This window comes from Triturus cristatus, chromosome 3_1, assembly GCF_964204655.1.
Source record: "Triturus cristatus chromosome 3_1, aTriCri1.1, whole genome shotgun sequence".
Taxonomy (NCBI): domain Eukaryota; kingdom Metazoa; phylum Chordata; class Amphibia; order Caudata; family Salamandridae; genus Triturus; species Triturus cristatus.
The window spans coordinates 873,584,163-873,604,804 of NC_140583.1; the positions used below are offsets into that span (position 1 = coordinate 873,584,163).

The 20,642-nt window shown below is 43.2% G+C and overlaps 1 protein-coding gene across 3 annotated transcripts in view; it reads left to right on the forward strand.

The window, feature by feature from the left end:
- CFAP210 (cilia and flagella associated protein 210) overlaps nt 1–20,642 on the forward strand; it is a 232,028-nt gene that overhangs the window by 97,291 nt on the left and 114,095 nt on the right. For all 3 annotated transcript variants that reach the window (XM_085645348.1, XM_085645349.1, XM_085645350.1), the window contains 2 exons: nt 14,053–14,209; nt 14,392–14,531. In XM_085645348.1, the coding sequence (XP_085501474.1) occupies nt 14,053–14,209; nt 14,392–14,531 (297 nt within the window). The remainder of the gene's footprint in view (nt 1–14,052; nt 14,210–14,391; nt 14,532–20,642) is intronic.

Sequence of the window (20,642 nt, forward strand, 5' to 3'; positions counted from 1 at the left end):
TAGCATTCCACTCCTCCATTTGCCGCTTCCTGACGGCTTCTGCCCTCTGTATCATGCCCTGAAGGACACATTCCACTGTCTCCTGCAACCCTCCGCTACATTCACCTTCAACGTCGACGAGGACCCGCTAAGCTCGCGTGGCCCTATCTCACTGCACTGCAAGTCACCGTCCCGTGGCGGTGTGCCTGTGCCAGCCGCAGTGCATCCGGGGCCACTAACTCTGTGCAGCTCAAGTCATGGGCCCTGTCCGATAGCATATTGGATGGCCTCTGGGTCGATGAACTGGGGGTCATCAAGGCCATGTGTCTGTGACCATGCGCTGTCCGCTGCCTCCGGCCTCAACTGCGGTCCACCTGGGCTCACACATCTAATGCTGGCCTGCCTGGATGTCGCATCACTGCAGGATGCACACGCCACCACCACCAGGACCAACTCCAAACAACAGGTGCCAGAGTCGGAAGTGTCTTACTGCCAGACTATCAAAGTTGCTCATACGTGTCGTGGATGCCATCATCAGCTTGATACCCTGCTCAGCTCTTCAGGTGCCACTAACTCAGTGCACCACAAATCATGGACCATTCTGCCTGCATGCTGGTGTTTTTTGTTTCTGCTTTAATTGTGATCACTGTTCAAGTTGTTGCCAGCACTAACAACTCCATGTGTGCTGGCTTACACTCACCCCACACACATCCAGCACATGTGTCACTGTACATGTGACCATGTCAATAAAGGTGTGGAGCGCACGTGCCCGTAGCCAGTTCAACGAACTGAGTGTGTCTGTGTGCTCATTATGTATGCATTACAACATTACATTATGCCGTGTACAGCGGACGCAGCTATGTCACCGCAGGCAGCAGGTGAGACCTTGCACATGTAGCTTTTTCGTCCCCCACTCAATACGTAAGAGGAGTGAACTGGGCCGGCGTGCGCCGTTCCTGCGTGGGGGTGTGGATGATTATCCCTTGGCTCTGGGTGTGGTTCAGTACTGGAAATGTGCAAAGGCATGTGTCTCTGTCGCAGTGTGGGTCTCCGTTGGGGTGTGTAGGTTGTCCCTGATGGTACTTAGACACCTACATAAGTGATCTAGTTCGGCTTCCATGAGGTAGTACCCCACCCGCACATTTTTGGCCACCTCCTTCTGGCAGTCTGACACCTGGCCTTGGAATGAGATGTGTGCTTCGGTGGGCTGCTGGGAGCCAGCCGGGGTGGTGGGTGCGTCTGTGCAGGGGGTGGGGTATCCTCGATGCAGTGGTACTGCCCTGCTCCTGGAGGTCGATTGCCTAAGATGTTCATGGACTGTTGTAGGGCGTCTGTGTCGGAAGTGTGGAGGTCCTCTTCAGCATCACTGTGGAGTTGTCTGGTCTGCTCTGCTGAAGGTGTTGTTTGTCCCTCTGCAATGTGAAGGGGAGATGCTTGTTGACATTGTGTTGGCATGTTTGTTGACGCATTGTTCAAGTTTACATACAGACTGCATGACAATGTACATTGTGACTGTTTGGGAGGGGCGGAATATTTGATGCGGGACAGTGGACATTTGTACTACATGCCGTAGGTAAGGTTGTACATGTACATTTTCATCTCACAGTTTCCTGCTATGTCAGATGTGATTGGCCATTTTCTACACACAGACGGACCCAGTTGTGTCCTCTGTTCTACAGTGTAAGTGTTGCACTGTGTTACCACATTGTCGTCCATGTGGATGTGCTGTCATTGCAATGTGTGTGTGCTGCATTGTGGGAGAGTCGCACCTGCATCTGTGATTTTGCTGCCCCTTATCCCTTGGAGGCAGTGTGCCTTTGGCTTTTGTGCTTTTAAGGTGCTGTGATGTTGGCGACTCGGAGCATTTGTGCTCTTGGACGGTTTTTGTACTCTTGTGCAGATGTATTGTTGACGTCAGTGGTTGTTTGGGCACGTGGATGTGTCAGAGTGTGACCTGCTCCTTTCCGGATGTGGTCCAGCCACACTCTGCCACCTCAGTGTTGTGGTGTGCACAATGTCATGGTGATTGTACTCCAGCCATGCTGCTCGTCATGTGGTATCACTTGCAGTCTCAGTGTGGCTCCAGTGCTTTAAATGGGCTGGTACTCACCGGTACTGAGTACCGGCACTTCCAAATTTTCTAGCCGTCAGTACCGGCACTTTTCTTGAGTCAGGGAGCGTACCAGTACCCTGATTGATGGCACGGCAGGTTCGGGTTCGGTATCTCGTCCAACGCAGGACAGATGCTGCTCTACTTCCGGATCTCGCAATCGCACTGAGCCTGTGAAGCAGACTTTTGCAGGGACGCTGCTAAAGTCCAGAGGCGCCTTTTTAAGTTTGTTGCAGTTCATCAAGATAAATAATGCAGAGTGCATAAGTTTGAAAAAAAGTTTTGATCTAAGGAATATACAGTGGCTCATTGAGCAAAATACATGTATAAACAGTCTGCCCACTGGAGGGCGTGATTCAGTTGAAATTTGGAACTATTCCAAAAATGTCCCGAACTGGATGTATTGTGATAGGGAACTATTCCAACAATGATACTTTACACATATAGTGAAAAACTGGCCACAGTTTTACCATTAGAAACAATGCGTTATGCACAGGTATTCAATTTATATGTTGAATGAGATCACTAAAACAAGAAAAAATGCACTAAATTCTACACAAAAGGTGGTGGTACCAACAAAACGAGGTGTTTTCCACATTTCACACTACATCACCCACAATGCAAAGCGTGTAACCAAATGGAAGTGATATAATCATGTTGAAATTGTATTTTTTCAATGCGAGAAGGCAGCGCTTTATGTACCTGTGAGCAAGGTCTTTATAAGACTGAAACGCGTTGGGCTGTGCTGTGTTGCCCCAGTTATGTTGTTGCCAGGAAGGAAAATTAACAGAATTGGACACCGATTATATCCGTGAGTGCTGTTTGGAACTTTTCCTGTTGGGTAAAATCGTGTATTTACAAACGGCTTGGCTCTGCCGTATCTTAAACAGCACCGCCACAGAGCGCCGATTTCCAGGAAAGCGAGCCAACTCGAGGTGGAGATATATATATATATATATATATATATATATATATATATATATATATTCACTTAAAAAACCATAGGTTTCACACACGTTATAGTTAGGAATTAGCATTTAAAAAACCTTGCAAATTCACTTAAAAAACCATAGGTTTCACACATGTTGTAGTTAGGTGGACATTTCACTCGTAAAAAAACAATGAAATTCCCCCGTTATAGTTAGTTCAGATAACTATAACTCGCGCGACCCCCACTCTATCAAAAGGATGATGTCATCAGTGATGTCATGAGTGATGCCACTGACCATGTCATGAGTGATGTAATATGTGACGTCATGAGCAGTGGATTGCGGGCGCGCGAGTTATAGTTATCTGAACTAACTATAACGGGGGAATTTCGTTGGTTTTTTACGAGTGAAATGTCCACCTAACTATAACATGTGTGAAACCTATGGTTTTTTAAGTGAATATATATATATATATATATATATGAATATTTCCAACGGCTGTTGGAACTATATAATTTGTCTGAAATAAGATTGAAAGTAATCATGTATGTTGTCTGAACATGTCTAGCACTGTAATTCACTAAAATGAAAATCAAAGACAAAGAAATAAGAACATGTATAGTATTATATAATCAAATGAAACCATCCCTGTTACACATATACACAGAGGTGATATGGGCCGATCCACGGCTTTATCAATGTTCAATGTATTCGAAAATTGACATGTCCAGTTGAAATGGAGGAATTGTAATTTTCTAACGGAGGCCGATTCTCTTCGTTATTAATATAAGATGTGTTCGAAAACTGACACGCTTAACTGAAATATAAATTGTTATTTTTGAATAATTGATAAGGTGCAGTGAATATGAATGTGCACCCATTACAAAATGGCGCTGATGTTACTGCGCTCATTTCAGTCCTTTTTCTATTTTGTGGACGTGGGAGATGTTGAAAAACATGGCGTTTCCGATGCTTTGGTAACATCGAAAAAGGCATTTCGCCGAAACGCGTCTGTTGTGCTGCTGGTCATTTGATCTAATAAACTACATTCAAACGCCCGAGAGTGCGACATCCTTTTTGACAAAGAGGGTGATATATATCTATATTACCTACTGGCGGTCGCCAGTAGGTAGTTATAGTTAGGACCCTGTTTCCATGGGAAATCCGCAACATTCTATTTTGAATAACTTTTGCGCCGGTTGACGAATCCTCGCGAATTTTTCAAAATAGGTGGGGCGCTACGCTCCGCTCCTACCCTGAAAGTCTCGGGGGGTTTCTTCAAGCGGGGGCTGAGATAAAAGGGGGGTCCCAAAACGCGTTTTTCCCATGCATTTTTCCATAGGACCTTTAGACACAGCTACAGCCCGAACGGCTGAACAGAATTACTTGAAATTTGGCAGAGAGGTAGTCCTCAGGTCAAGGAAGTGCCTTTTGTAGGTTTGGTGTAAATCTGTTCAGTAGATTCTGAGAAAATAGCCTTTAAATCAATATATATATCTGAGCCAGCTTACGGTGCGCTTACCGTACGCGTACGGTGACGTGCGCGAGCGCGATTCTGATTGGCTCTTAGATCTTAGTAAACATTCGAATCGGCCGAAACCAGGAAGCGGCGGCCGCCATTTTCTCTCTCGCACTCTGAGTAGGGCAGCATAAATGAAGCCCAAAAATGGGTAAAGGGGCAGTGTATTGAAATAATAATCACCCAGCAATGATATACGGGCCCCCAAACAACCCACAAGGCCAATAAATAACTCACGCGACCGTAATCCTCTGCTGATGACATATGTGTCTTTATGAAAAAAAAATATTTGTAATATATGTATAGCTAAAATTTAATGGAAGAAGACATGGGCAAATAAGTGTCTAAATACAGTATTAGCATCAGCAGAGGATTGCGGTCGCGTGAGTTATAGTTGCCTACAGTAACTATAACGGGGGAATTTCATTGGTTTTTTATCAGTAAAATGTACAGCTAACTATAACGTGTGTGAAACCTATGGTTTTTTCAGTGATATATATATATATATATATATCTCGCTCCAAGGTTTTCCTCTCTCCCGTCCGGGAAGAAGATAGCTGCACTCGCGGGTTAGGTTGGTAACCAGTTTTTATTTAGCGCTTCACAAACGCGTTTCGGGTCTTCCCTTCGTCAGTGTGTTGTATGACAGATACAGCTCGGCGCCATTTTATATACAAAAAATACATCACATTGTCCATTACGGGCACTAGAAAGCAAGGAAGGACTATTGCCACATAGTTTGTGTGGGCGCCATCTTTCAGTATACATGTATCGTATTCACACTTGTTTGTTAATAAAGTTATATACAATATTTACAACAATGTTATCGACAGAATTCATTCTTTATCAAGTGTACTTCATCATAAGTTAAATCTTAACGGAATTGATATCTCGCCGTGGATCGGCATTAATGGTTCCATTGAACCACTCTATTCCTCCTCACTTTCATTTATCTCGCCGTGTATCGGCTAAAACCCCCAGAATGTGTGTACTTTATATTAAGAGGTATATACAGATTTGTCTATCTTTTTAGTTTCTCACCTAGACCCCCAGGTGCACCGTTAACTCTTCATTACTATTCAAACCTTTCGGGCTTTTTGTTTGTAGATCAATGATAAATCTCGACTCCAATCTCCTCAATTTAAGTACCCTGTCCCCTCCTCTGGTATGGAGAGGCACATGATCTAGCCCAAAAAATTGAAGTAGGTTCCTGTTGCTTTGGTGTTTGATGGCAAAGTGTCTCGCCACTGGATAGCTCATGTCCCTGTTTGTTATAGCACGCATGTGCTCTAGAATCCTGATTTTAACACTATGTATAGTGCTCCCAATGTATCTTAGCTTACAGGGACACATCAGACAATAGACTACATGTGTAGTTTGACATGTGATGAATTTTTTGATGGTTTGTCTTTCTTTCATACCCTTAATTTCATAGTTAAGGGTTCTTTTACTGAATGCACAGGCTTTGCATTTCCCACACGGGAAAAATCCCCTTAATTCACCAAATGGCCCTTGTTTGGCTGTAGGATTTTCTAGATGGCTATGGACCAATTTGTCTTTTAGTGATCTCGCCTTTCTAAAAGTCATTAATGGGACAGATGGAATATCTTTCCCAATAATCTGATCAGTTTTCAAAATGTGCCAATTTTTTCTGAAAATGTGTCTTAAGGAATCTGCATCTTCAGAAAAGGTCGTAATTATACGGAATTTGCCCTCTTCTTTCTTTCCTTCCTTTGTGTTAACCTCCAGCAGTTTTTCTCTCGGTATCTTATTGACCTTTTCTAGGGTGTTGTCTAGTAACTTCAAGTCATAGCCTCTGGCAGCGAATCTATCAATGCTCTCTTTGGCTACATTTAAGAAATCGCAGTCCCTTGAGCAGTTGCGTTTCAAACGCAAGAGTTCCCCGTATGGGATGCTTCTCTTCAATTTTTCTGGATGGCCACTAGTTGCGTGTAAAGTACTATTGCCTGCAGTCGGCTTTCGATATAGAGCCGTAGTAATCCTGTTCTCTTGAATCCTCACTTCCAGGTCGAGGTAGTTCACTGCCACCGAACTAATCTCGCCTGTGAAGTGTAGATTAAGATTGTTGTTGTTTAGATGGGCTATATAGTCTTTGGCACTATTGGCAGACCCTCTCCAGATTATAAAAAGGTCGTCAATGTACCTGTGCCAGGTCACTATGTTGGCTGTCCATACGGCATTAGTGGGGGACCGGACCACCTGCTCCTCCCACCAGCCCACGAACAAGTTCGCGTAGCTGGGGGCGAAGCAGGTACCCATCGCGGTCCCCGACACCTGCCTATAGAGGTCACCTTGGAAAAGAAATATGTTGTTATATAGGCAGAACCGTATGAGCTCAATTAGCATCTTACTATGTTCTAGTAGTTTGATCGCCCTTTTATTCAGGAAATATTCCACCGCCTCCAGTCCCTGTTTGTGGTCTATGCATGTGTATAGCCCTGTGATATCCAGTGTTATAAGGACAAATAATGACTCCCATCTAACATTTTCAATACATGCAATGAAATCTTTAGTATCTCTTATATAAGAGGACAACTGTAGGACAAATTGAAATAAAAAATGATCCACAAAGACAAACAACTTTTCTGTTAGACTACCCAATGATGAAACTATGGGTCTGCCAGGTGGATTTACTTTGTCCTTGTGGACCTTGGGCAAATAGTAGTATGTTGGAATTATAGGATTGATGACTCTCAGAAAGAGAAACTCCTCCATAGTTAGCATCAGTTTGTCCTGCCATTTTTTAATCATTTGATGGTACTCATTAATGCTCTCCTCATATCTCTTCTTGGTTGTCAATTCGTAATTATGTGTGTCAGTCAATTGACGTAGGCCTTCCCTCACATATTGTTCCCTCGGTATCAGGACAATGTTACCCCCTTTATCGGAGGGTTTGTATACTACTGCCGGATCCTTTTGTAGTTCTCTTAAAGCTTCTTCTTGGGCTTTAGTCAGGTTGCGTTTTGTAGTTCTATGGTTTTCTTTCTCTCGCAATTGAACGAGATCCTTTATCACCGATTCAGAAAAAACATCAATTGCATCTTGAGGCATTTGAGGTAAAAATTGTGAAATCGGTTTAAAATTGCTACGTGGTGCCTCCTGATCAATCCCCAGGGTCCTGGCTCTTTGTGTTGTTGTGAATTCATTATCTTCTGTAGTCAATTCCTGTCCTTGTCGTAGTTCTTCTAACAGTTCCAATGTAGTGAGATCGTCCACCGTTAGTAAATCAGTTTCTTTCGCATTACCTTTGATTAATCTGGCTTCTTTGTTCGTTGGTTTTATTTTAAAGAATTTGTGTAGCTTGAGTTTCCTAGTGAATTTAAATAAATCAATCCTCGTTTGTGTAAATTCAAACTTCGTTTGTGGACAGAAGGATAGCCCCAACTTCAATACTGATTCCTCTGTCTTTGTTAGTTATTTGGATGTTAGATTGATGATGGTAAGGTTGTCCTCTTTATTTACCATCTTGGGCCTCTCTTGTTCCGGGTGATTTTGCCCCTTCCTCTTCCTCTTCCAGCCGCTCCTTCTGGTCTGCCTCCGTCCACTTCTGGGGGCTTGCTCTTCCCCCCCCCCCTCAACCATGACTGTCGAATCAAATTGAACTCTTCGTGAAAAGGAGTTTTAGTTGGTTCACCAGAAGGGCCCGCTGTTTCATCTCCGGACTGCTCGTTTTCGGTCACATCTGATTCTGAGGTCTCTATTCTTTCTGATGTTGGTGTTGGTGTCTGTTTACTCTTAGACATCTCTTTCCGGGGTCCATCAAACTTCTTCGCGAACGTTAGTACTCTCCCCATAAGGTAGTCTCTTTCGTCGCGTTCAAACTTTTCTTGTTTTCTGTGCCGTATTTTTAATTCATATTGTTGTAATCGTTTTTTCATTTTGTCCCTCAGTTCATCCTGTTTATTTTTATCTGTATCTTTTACGATCTCTTCCGCCACCTTCTCGATTTCCGCTAAGGTCTTTGTCCTGTCGCTCCACGCGAACTTAACCAGGATTTCCAAACTCCCCTTGCATGATAAGGCTATATGTGCAGCCCATTCCTCCAGCAGGAGTGGATCCGGATTTTCGTAGGCAGGCACCGTGTAAATGCGCAAACCTCGTGGGACCCTCTCAACCTCGATATAATTTTGGAGGGAGGTCGCCTCCCACCATTTGCGCATTTCGCGTTCATACAGTCTCTCTAACTTGATAAACTTCATTTGCAAGTTGTTACATGTAGTCGATTTGTCCGTAGTGGCTAGACTTGTTATATCTGTATTTTTCCTCTTAAACATATCAGCAGCCGCTTCCCTTCGCGCTGATTCACTGAACATGCTGTTTGTTTTCAACTGGAGCACCGGTCCCGGGCTCCTGCGCTCAAAAACTGGTCTCTTCCGTCTTCCCCTCGCCAAGCCCTGGTCAAATTACATTCAAAGTCCTTTACGGCATTCAGCTTACCGGACTGTCTTTAGGTATCATACCCGGTTGGCCTCCGTCGTCCGTTGTTCCTGAACTGCCTCTCTTGGATATCTTCTTTACCAGGGCGGTGCTTCCGTTATATTTAAATGCCTGCTCCAATGCACCTTTCGAAACGGAACAAGAGAGGCGCAAGATGGTAAATAAAGAGGACAACCTTACCATCATCAATCTAACATCCAAACAACTAACAAAGACAGAGGAATCAGTATTGAAGTTGGGGCTATCCTTCTGTCCACAAACGAAGTTCGAATTTACACAAACGAGGATTTATTTATTTAAATTCACTAGGAAACTCAAGCTACACAAATTCTTTAAAATAAAACCAACGAACAAAGAAGCCAGATTAATCAAAGGTAATGCGAAAGAAACTGATTTACTAACGGTGGACGATCTCACTACATTGGAACTGTTAGAAGAACTACGACAAGGACAGGAATTGACTACAGAAGATAATGAATTCACAACAACACAAAGAGCCAGGACCCTGGGGATTGATCAGGAGGCACCACGTAGCAATTTTAAACCGATTTCACAATTTTTACCTCAAATGCCTCAAGATGCAATTGATGTTTTTTCTGAATCGGTGATAAAGGATCTCGTTCAATTGCGAGAGATAGAAAACCATAGAACTAAATGTAAATGTGTAAATGTGTTTGTACTTGTATAGCGCACTGCCACCCCCAACGGGGGCATCCTGGCGCTTTTACTCATACCGCTGTGGAACCCTTCCTGGCTTTCCATGTGAGGTGTCCACTCCTGGGCACCCCCATGGTGAGGCCAGGCATCCCAGCGCTGTTGGGGCCGTTGTGGAGATTAAGCAAGCTATTGCCCAGAGTTGCAGCGTGGGACCCATGATTAGAATAGGCACTGAGGCGAGAATATCCGGTCCGCGGAATTTATAGCCCGAGACCCTGCCGTGACGGGAATCGAACCCTGGTCCCGGACCAGTGCTCTGCATCGAGGTCTGCCACTCTAACCATTGAGCCACACTTCTCCAACTACAAAACGCAACCTGACTAAAGCCCAAGAAGAAGCTTTAAGAGAACTACAAAAGGATCCGGCAGTAGTATACAAACCCTCCGATAAAGGGGGTAACATTGTCCTGATACCGAGGGAACAATATGTGAGGGAAGCCCTACGTCAATTGACTGACACACATAATTACGAATTGACAACCAAGAAGAGATATGAGGAGAGCATTAATGAGTACCATCAAATGATTAAAAAATGGCAGGACAAACTGATGCTAACTATGGAGGAGTTTCTCTTTCTGAGAGTCATCAATCCTATAATTCCAACATACTACTATTTGCCCAAGGTCCACAAGGAAAAAGTAAATCCACCTAGCAGACCCATAGTTTCATCATTGGGTAGTCTAACAGAAAAGTTGTCTGTCTTTGTGGATCATTTTTTATTTCAATTTGTCCTACAGTTGTCCTCTTATATAAGAGATACTAAAGATTTCATTGCATGTATTGAAAATGTTAGATGGGAGTCATCATTTGTCCTTATAACACTGGATATCACAGGGCTATACACATGCATAGACCACAAACAGGGACTGGAGGCGGTGGAATATTTCCTGAATAAAAGGGCGATCAAACTACTAGAACATAGTAAGATGCTAATTGAGCTCATACGGTTCTGCCTATATAACAACATATTTCTTTTCCAAGGTGACCTCTATAGGCAGGTGTCGGGGACCGCGATGGGTACCTGCTTCGCCCCCAGCTACGCAAACTTGTTCGTGGGCTGGTGGGAGGAGCAGGTGGTCCGGTCCCCCACTAATGCCGTATGGACAGCCAACATAGTGACCTGGCACAGGTACATTGACGACCTTTTTATAATCTGGAGAGGGTCTGCCAATAGTGCCAAAGACTATATAGCCCATCTAAACAACAACAATCTTAATCTACACTTCACAGGCGAGATTAGTTCGGTGGCAGTGAACTACCTCGACCTGGAAGTGAGGATTCAAGAGAACAGGATTACTACGGCTCTATATCGAAAGCCGACTGCAGGCAATAGTACTTTACACGCAACTAGTGGCCATCCAGAAAAATTGAAGAGAAGCATCCCATACGGGGAACTCTTGCGTTTGAAACGCAACTGCTCAAGGGACTGCGATTTCTTAAATGTAGCCAAAGAGAGCATTGATAGATTCGCTGCCAGAGGCTATGACTTGAAGTTACTAGACAACACCCTAGAAAAGGTCAATAAGATACCGAGAGAAAAACTGCTGGAGGTTAACACAAAGGAAGGAAAGAAAGAAGAGGGCAAATTCCGTATAATTACGACCTTTTCTGAAGATGCAGATTCCTTAAGACACATTTTCAGAAAAAATTGGCACATTTTGAAAACTGATCAGATTATTGGGGAAGATATTCCATCTGTCCCATTAATGACTTTTAGAAAGGCGAGATCACTAAAAGACAAATTGGTCCATAGCCATCTAGAAAATCCTACAGCCAAACAAGGGGCATTTGGTGAATTAAGGGGATTTTTCCCGTGTGGGAAATGCAAAGCCTGTGCATTCAGTAAAAGAACCCTTAACTATGAAATTAAGGGTATGAAAGAAAAACAAACCATCAAAAAATTCATCACATGTCAAACTACACATGTAGTCTATTGTCTGATGTGTCCCTGTAAGCTAAGATACATTGGGAGCACTATACATAGTGTTAAAATCAGGATTCTAGAGCACATGCGTGCTATAAAAAACAGGGACATGAGCTATCCAGTGGCGAGACACTTTGCCATCAAACACCAAAGCAACAGGAACCTACTTCAATTTTTTGGGCTAGATCATGTGCCTCTCCATACCAGAGGAGGGGACAGGGTACTTAAATTGAGGAGATTGGAGTCGAGATTTATCATTGATCTACAAACAAAAAGCCCGAAAGGTTTGAATAGTAATGAAGAGTTAACGGTGCACCTGGGGGTCTAGGTGAGAAACTAAAAAGATAGACAAATCTGTATATACCTCTTAATATAAAGTACACACATTCTGGGGGTTTTAGCCGATACACGGCGAGATAAATGAAAGTGAGGAGGAATAGAGTGGTTCAATGGAACCATTAATGCCGATCCACGGCGAGATATCAATTCCGTTAAGATTTAACTTATGATGAAGTACACTTGATAAAGAATGAATTCTGTCGATAACATTGTTGTAAATATTGTATATAACTTTATTAACAAACAAGTGTGAATACGATACATGTATACTGAAAGATGGCGCCCACACAAACTATGTGGCAATAGTCCTTCCTTGCTTTCTAGTGCCCGTAATGGACAATGTGATGTATTTTTTGTATATAAAATGGCGCCGAGCTGTATCTGTCATACAACACACTGACGAAGGGAAGACCCGAAAAGCGTTTGTGAAGCGCTAAATAAAAACTGGTTACCAACATAACCCGAGTGCAGCTATCTTCTTCCCGGACGGGAGAGAGGAAAACCTTGGAGCGAGATATTATACACGGGGCACCACCGTGTGAGCAGCACCCGCCAGCGAGTGATCCGTTTCGAAAGGTGCATTGGAGCAGGCATATATATATATATATATATATATATATATATATATATATATATATATATATATATATATTTGGCTTTCATCTTGTGTAATCAGTAAACCTTTACATAAACACATTTCTCCTGTTTGTTTAATATGTGCTGCAACTGGTATAGAAGTCATTATGTATCATCATGTCTTGCCCTTAGCCCCGCCCCTAGCCCCGCCCACTTGCCACACCTCTAGCTCATTTGTACCTCCACTTATTTTTTCCCATTTAAAGCACTGTCTGGCTCTCACATACGCATATTTGCTGTGTTTTGCACGGGTGCATGTGTGTTGGGGAATTGGCGATGTGTAGGGTGTGACCCCTTTGGGCACATGTTGGACGGGGGCCTACTTGATGTTTGTATGTGTGCTGCAGTGTGCCACAGGGATGAGCGACATGACCGAGGGTCATTGTGGGTGTGCGGTGTGCTACACGTCATTGTGCATGTGTGCCTTTGTGCCCGCCCCCCACTGTCCTGCCAGTTCCTGGTCGTTACTCACCCTGTTGTTGTTGTGTCAGGTCCTATCGAGCTGTGTCCGGACTCCTGACTCCTTGTGCCATCTCCACTCTGATGACTGTGGCCTCCGTTTTCTCCAGCCACTCCTGTGGCGCAGGACTCCCACCTCCTGTCGCCGTTGTAGCCTTCCTGTTGGCAGCGGGTTTGTGCTTGGTTTGGCTTTTCACATCATGCCAGCGCCTCCCGTACTCCTCCATAGACCTCCTCGACACTCCAACTGCATTCACGTTTGTCATTTTGACGTTCAGTGGGTGTTTGTGTTCTGTCACCTCCGTGACGCTGATCTGGTTTTCCTGCGAACTGCACCCAGTCTTCCTCTTCCTCTTCTCCTTTCCCTTCCCCGACCCCGAGGTTCCTTGCTGGTGGTCTGTTGGGCTTGTGGGGTTCGTGGTGGCCACTGCATCCATGTTGCTAAGCAGTTTCTTTTGTTTTTGGTGTGTTTTTCTTGTTCTGCTTTTATAGTGCATTTTCCCGCATGACGCGTGGGAATTCCAGGACTGTTGCTGGTTTTCGCTGATTTTTGTATCACGCTTGGCCTCATCACAGCTTTTTTTTCGTTCGTGTTTCGCATTTTTTCAGCGTCGCGTTGGTTTTAACGCGGTCATTTGACGCGTTATCGTGAGCCTATCTCTTGGTGTCGCCGGGTTGAGAATGCCACGTTAACACGTTGTTATTTGCCCGCGATAGACTGCGATGTGCAAAGTTGCGTTAAGCTAATTTTGCGATGATTATCACAAGTTCTTGAGAATATCTTCCATAGATTTCTGGTATGACTCACCTGGTCTAAAGTATCAGTTGAATTGTTTATCGCTCTTGGTTATACAGAGTCACTTTGGAAGTGATATAAGTAAATAAGAATCTGATAAGACCTGCTGCGCAAAAAATATTTGTTGTTAGGAAATGTTTCTGTTTTAACATTTATTAAATATAAGACATTTCTGTGCCACTTTTAGGATAAAGGAACACCAGCATGAGCTAGAACTACTTAAAGAAAAGGATAGAAAAGAAGGTGCTGAAATTCAACGATTAACCAGATTATATGAGCTGGAAATGCGTAAATTTCATGAAATGAATAAAAGAGGAAAGGAAGAAAATATGAAGAACTATCTTGTAAGTAGAAAATGAAGCACCTAAAAAATGAGACGCCATTCATATTTCCATAACTACACTTTGAAAATATGTCTATGTGCTAAACGTTGCAAAGCCTGGGGTGTGGCATTGCTGTTTTATTATTTTATGCATGTTGGACTCACTCATTTATATACACGTTTTAATAGATTTTATTTTTTAAGTCGTATCTCGAAGATAGAAATTTCCTCAAGGCCCTGGAAAAACAAAATCAAGAGGCAGAAGATGAAAAAATCAGACTGTTCATTCTGGCAAAGAAGAAGATGGCCCAGCTTAAGCTGAACAAAGAAATAGAAATGGAAAGGTAAGGTGAGGATTTCTTGGTCAATTATTCAGGGAGAAAGCTTCATGATAAATTGCTAATTCGACAAATGAACAATCAATCATGAGGGGTTTTCCAGGTATCTGTTCGTCCAACTCCTCAACTTTTCATGGTGGTAGCTTAGCCACAAGTATTGCCCCAATTCCTTACTATTAATGTTTATTACACTTAGTCCTACTGTTCCTCATACCAGTCCTTACTCTTCATCCTCAAAGACTTTAATAATGCAGGAGTGTGATGAAGAAGAGACAAAAAGACGTGATTTCTTGAATGGTAACCGTCATTACACTGAGTCCTCTTACTCATTCTAGTGCTGAATTAGTAAGGATCTTCATGAGGAAAAAGAAGCAATGCCTCAGTTACTGACAAGTAATCTTCATTGCACTGATTTCTACTGGAAGGATAGTTACAACAAAGAGGCATGAATTCATAATACTCTGATTACTTATTGATAATCTTCATAACCAACTGGTAACCTCCATTATTCTTAATCTTTCCCTTAAAAGCGCCATTCAGTAAATGATGCCACAGTACATGTCAAAACACCAGCTGACATCAAATAAAGCAACATTTTATAATGCTTATTGTTGCCGACTGTTACAGATGAAGGACTGGGTAAAGACAACTGTGTTTTCTCATCACTTGATGGCGCCGTTATTGAAGAATGTGGCAAGGAAGAGACATGATGTGTAATGCATGCATTTTACCAAAAAAGTATGCCTAGTATTTTCTCCATTTAATCCATTGCAACATTTTAAAATCATTTTTGTATTTTTGTTAGAAGGCAGTGGGACAACTGTGATCATCATTGCACACTGTTCTAAGTCTCGCAAATCACAAGTGATGTGGAGCTTCTTTGAAATTGCTCAGCTAATTGAAATAATAGTTTGAATAAGGAGGGGAAATCCTATAATAAAAATGTTTGTATTCAATTTTGAGTCTAAAAAATTTCAGAAAGGTTTTTTATGAACCATATTTGAATTAAATAGGTATTTTGATATATAATAAATGTTAGAAACGGAGGTCTGTAGTTGGCAGTGGTTTGTACCCTGTCCAAGTAGGGACCCTTATTCTAGTCAGGGTTAGGGGGATAGCTAAGATAACCCCTGCTCACTCCCTTGGTAGCTTGGCACGTGCAGTCAGGTTTATCTCAGAGGCATTTACTTTATTTATTTAAGAAGCTTATAGAGCGTGCAGTTACCCAAAAGGGTCTCCCGGCGCTTGAGGCAGACAGTAAGCAGAGATACTAAATCAAGCTGGAGACACTGTAACATACCAGGTGACAAAAGGACTCAGTCAGGGCAGTTGAAGAGCATGTTTTTGTTTTTTGTTTTTTTGTAAAACATTTTTTTTTATTGAAAAAAACAAACATCAGCATTACAGTGACATCAATAAGGGAGCAATACGATAAGCATCCGCGGTACAGTAGGTAGGTTACAGAATACAAGCATACATGATGGAAGGTCTAGGGTGATGGGGGGTCATCCACTGCAGGAGCCAAGGGTATCTGACATATATCTCCACAATAGGAGTTCCACAGGCCCCACACACGAGACCATTTGCCGGGGCATCCACGAGCTACATATACAGTCTTTTCCCTGAACATTGCCCAGTCCAAGTCTTTTTCCCAGTCATGTACTGTAGGTGGGAGCGATGCCCCCCATCGCTGGGCGATATTCCTCTTGGCAATCATTAGCCCCAACGTAACCCACTGCGTCAAGCAAACATTTAAATCAGTTGGTTCCCAGATATATAAGAGACACCTACGGGCCTCCACTCGGAGCTGCACTGACAGAACGGTATTGATGATGCCATGAATTTCACGCCAATAGGGTTGGATCAGTTCACATTCCCAAACTATGTGTAAGAAGGTTCCCAGCTGGCCACATCCCCGCCTGCAGGCACTCCCATCTGCCCTTCCCATTCGTACCAATTGGGGCCCCATTACATAAATACGGTGGAGGGGTTTTAGTTGTACAAGTCGGAGACGATCTGGTATTGCTACAACTCTGGGAGAGGAAACGGCCTCCTGCCACTCCTCGTCATCCATTTCTATGCCATCCCCTGTCCACTTCTCTCGGAGGGCTCGGAGAGGGTCTGAGATGTTATTGATCAGTTTTTTATATATCAGGGAAATGGTGCTGTCAGGGAGATGACCGACTAGCACTCTATCCTCCAGTGGGGATGATTCCGGCAGTGTGGTCTTGGGCTGTAGGTGTGTACGGACTGCGTGCCGAACCTGTGTATAACGGAAGCGCTCTGATTCGGACAGGTTATATTGCTGTTGCAGCGCTGCAAAATACTTTTTTTTTTTATTGCCATTTCAGCTCAACAAATACAAACCAGTCGAACAAGCCAGCTACATATCAAATAATCAACAGTCCGTTTCAAATGAGTCCACTTCGTACATAATAGTAATGATATAACGCACCACAACCACCTCCCCAAAATCACATATATGGTGCATCGAATTTCAATGTCTTAGTATACTCACAGTATATCGGATGTGCTACAAACATATGATTGCCTGACTTGTCTTTGCCTGAGAGGGCCGGTTCCAGAGTCACACACCCCTTTATTCACCCAGACTTGTGTCTCCTGCATTATATAATAAAAATAAATGTAAGGCAATAATATAATACAACTACAAGGGTGACTACGATGCTGCCACCTCCGACGTCTCAGCTTCCCCTTGTGAGTTAGTTGTCCAAGTTAAGAATGGATCCCAGATGTTCCAGGATCTGGAAGCGGGTGGCAGCAACTCCCAATATGTACTTAGTTGGGTGTGGCCGTATGTGATGTCCCTGAACCATTCCTTGACGGAGGGCACCCTCCGCCTACCCCAGTGCACTGCAATCTGACGTTTTGCAAATAGAAGGAGGAGGGCATGCAGTTTACGCAGCTTAGGTGGCGTGTCCTTTACATATCCCAGCAGGCCTATCACTGGAGATGGAGTCAGCGCCACCCTCAATATGTCATTCACTGCATCAAAGATTTCCGCCCAAAATCAGCTATCCTGGGGCAATTCCATGCCACATGCAGAAACGTAGCCAGCGCAAAGCCACATCTCCAGCAATCACTCTCCGCTCGAAGACCCATACGATGAAGACTAACCGGGGTTCTATAATATCTATGGAAATATTTAAAATGTATCAAACGTAACTTATAATTCGGGGTAAGCTCCGATAACTGTCCACAACAATATCCCCATTGCTCTTCAGATAAATCTACATCTTACTCCGCATTCCAATTTTTAAGAGATTTTGGTGTTACGATCGGGGCAGTGTCTTGCATGCGGGAGTACAAGCGAGTAACCAGTTTCCGCGAGGAGGGAAATTTCAGCAGATTGTCTAGTGCAGACATAGTCAGCGGTGCCCTCGGGAAGTCCACCCATAAGGAGCGACACGCCGTGCGAATTTTATGATATAAAAAGATTTCAGCAAAAGGCACTGCCTGTCCCTCGATCGCGGCAGGCGGAAGACGAAATGTGTCTCTGGGGTATAAGTCCCCAAACGTCTGGAGTTTCATTGTCGTAACTAGTGTCCTACTTATGCTGTCTTGTACACAAGGCATCATTGGGTTCTGTGGCAGAGGGACTGAAGGAGCATAAATCAACGGGAGTCTCGCCCTCTTGCGCAATTCGTCCCACGCCCAGCACAGGGTTCCAGCCGAATCTATATCTCCGCGAGGGCGGCGGGGCTTTTGATACAGCGCCACCTTAAGTGGGATTTGGGCCATTACTTCCGCCTCGACCGCTACATGCGGCTGGAATGGGGTCGGGTGTACCCAATAATGCAAGAACTGGGCTTGCGCACACAGCGCAAATAGGTGCATATCTGGGGCTCCCAGACAGCCCTGCCTCAGTGGGAGAGTGAGAAGATCCCAGGAAGCTCTGACCTGCCCACCCGCCCATGCCAGCGTGAGAAGATGAGACCTAAGTGTGTTCAAAAAGTGCTTGGTGACCGGGATTGGTATGTTGACAAACAAATATAACATTTTTGGCAGAATGACCATTTTGACGAGGGCCATTCTGTCTGTCAGGGACAGCGGCAGTCTCGCCCATATTTTCACTTTGTCCTCCAGCCACACCATCGTACGGCCGTAATTTAGACACCACACTTCCTGCGTGTCACGGCTCACCCAGACACCCAAGTACTTAGCTTCCCCCGCCTCCCAGCGCAAGGGGAATTCCGATGTTACCTGGGGGTGCCATCAGTCAACGGGAAGATCACAGACTTAGTCCAGTTAATGCAAACACCCGAAAGCCCACCAAAGCGGATAAATTCCCTCAGCAACGGGTCCAGGTTATCTTCTGGGTTTATGATATATAACGTGACATCGTCAGCATATAGAGATATGAGCAGGTTCCGGGAGCTAAAACCGATACCTCTCATGGTGTGGTGCTGTCTGACTCGGGCCGCTAGGGGCTCCATTGCAATAGCAAACAGGAGAGGGGATAGGGGGCACCCCTGTCTATTCCCACGCGAGATCAAGAAGGGGTCAGATAACAAACCATTTACCCGTACGCGCGCCGAGGGAGAGGTGTATAGCAGTTGGATGCACTGCATAAAAAGCGGGCTGAAACCCATTCGCTTTATGATGCAGAATAAATAGGTATAAAAAGAAAGAGAGGAACCCTTGGTAACCCAAAGGACTGGGGTTCAAACAAAGTATTTTTGAAATAGAAGTGTCCTCTGGGGGAATTGATCAACCACACCTTCGTCCTTACTCGCGTTTCGTATCTCATTCATACAACTCACCCTCTCTGAGTCTATTACGTATTGGCACAAATACTTGAAATTAATACACCCAAATTTTTTTTTTTTTAAATATATCAAAGCAATTTATTCCTCAGATTTACCACAATTAGATACAATTTTATCAAGGTAAAAAACAATAAACAGTAAAACAATTACAATGTAATCAATATTAAAAACCAACTCATCAAGTTACTATCTACAGCATATTATACATGAGAGTATACTGCCTAGACAATATTCTTTGTCATTGTTTGCCACAACTGGTGTATCTATTTAACCACATAAACCCCGATATCCCCTAATTATTATATATCTGGGGAAATGTTCATACACCCAGGTTTGTTGTTACATAAAAGCATCGACGCGTTTCGAAGGGATAATTATATGGAATCTTCTTTCTCAAGACAATGGATTGTGTTACTCTCGTGTTTCGAATCTACAAAAATAAATGAATCAATTAAAAATTCAGTAAAGTTATATCATTTATAATACAATTCATATTTGTGCTATGAAGAACAGTTTTAAAAAATTTGCATTTGTCTCTCTCTAAGTGAGCTAGACCAAGAAGAATATTATATGCCAGTACCATAAACCCAAAAGGAAGGATGTCCCTTGGTAAAGACCAATGTCAACCACCAATCATACTTCACATCTCTCATTTTGATTTAAATTTAAGAAACTAGGGTAATATAAACCTCTTTGGTATTTTTTACTTTTTCTTCCCTGGTTTATATATATCAATGTTTCTATTCTAGAGATATCTACAATATAAGAATGATTCGTTTGGGGCAAAGATACCATCACTTGCCCTAATGTCCTTAATGGAACCTATTCATATAGATACAATCCCAAACAATCCTTTTCTCCTCTACAACCATGTTGGGAGTCACGTAGTTAAATTAAACAATATATATATATATATGTCAGATGTATTAGTAATTGTAAATTATCTCAGATCCAATATTACTCAGCTGTTCATTACTAGGAGGCCTGAATTAAAGTTGGACCTTCATCTCTTACCATGGACCCTTTGTGTGAAATGGAGCCCTCAATGTGTGTCAACGACCCAATTTCAGCAGTTGTTTTGGTTTTGCTATTTGCTACCTAAATCAAACAAAAATACTTTTTTAATTCATAGAGTCATTGTGGAGTATTAATTCATTAATCTAAACTCGATTTAATATTTCTATATCATACATACCTTCTAATCGGTAATTGGTGTCCTATTTGGTGTATTTTCTTATATAGGATTTATACAGTCACTGCAACCGTTTCCGCCTTGATATAAGATATATAAATAGAAATTCAACCTTAAGTTTCATATTTATTGACC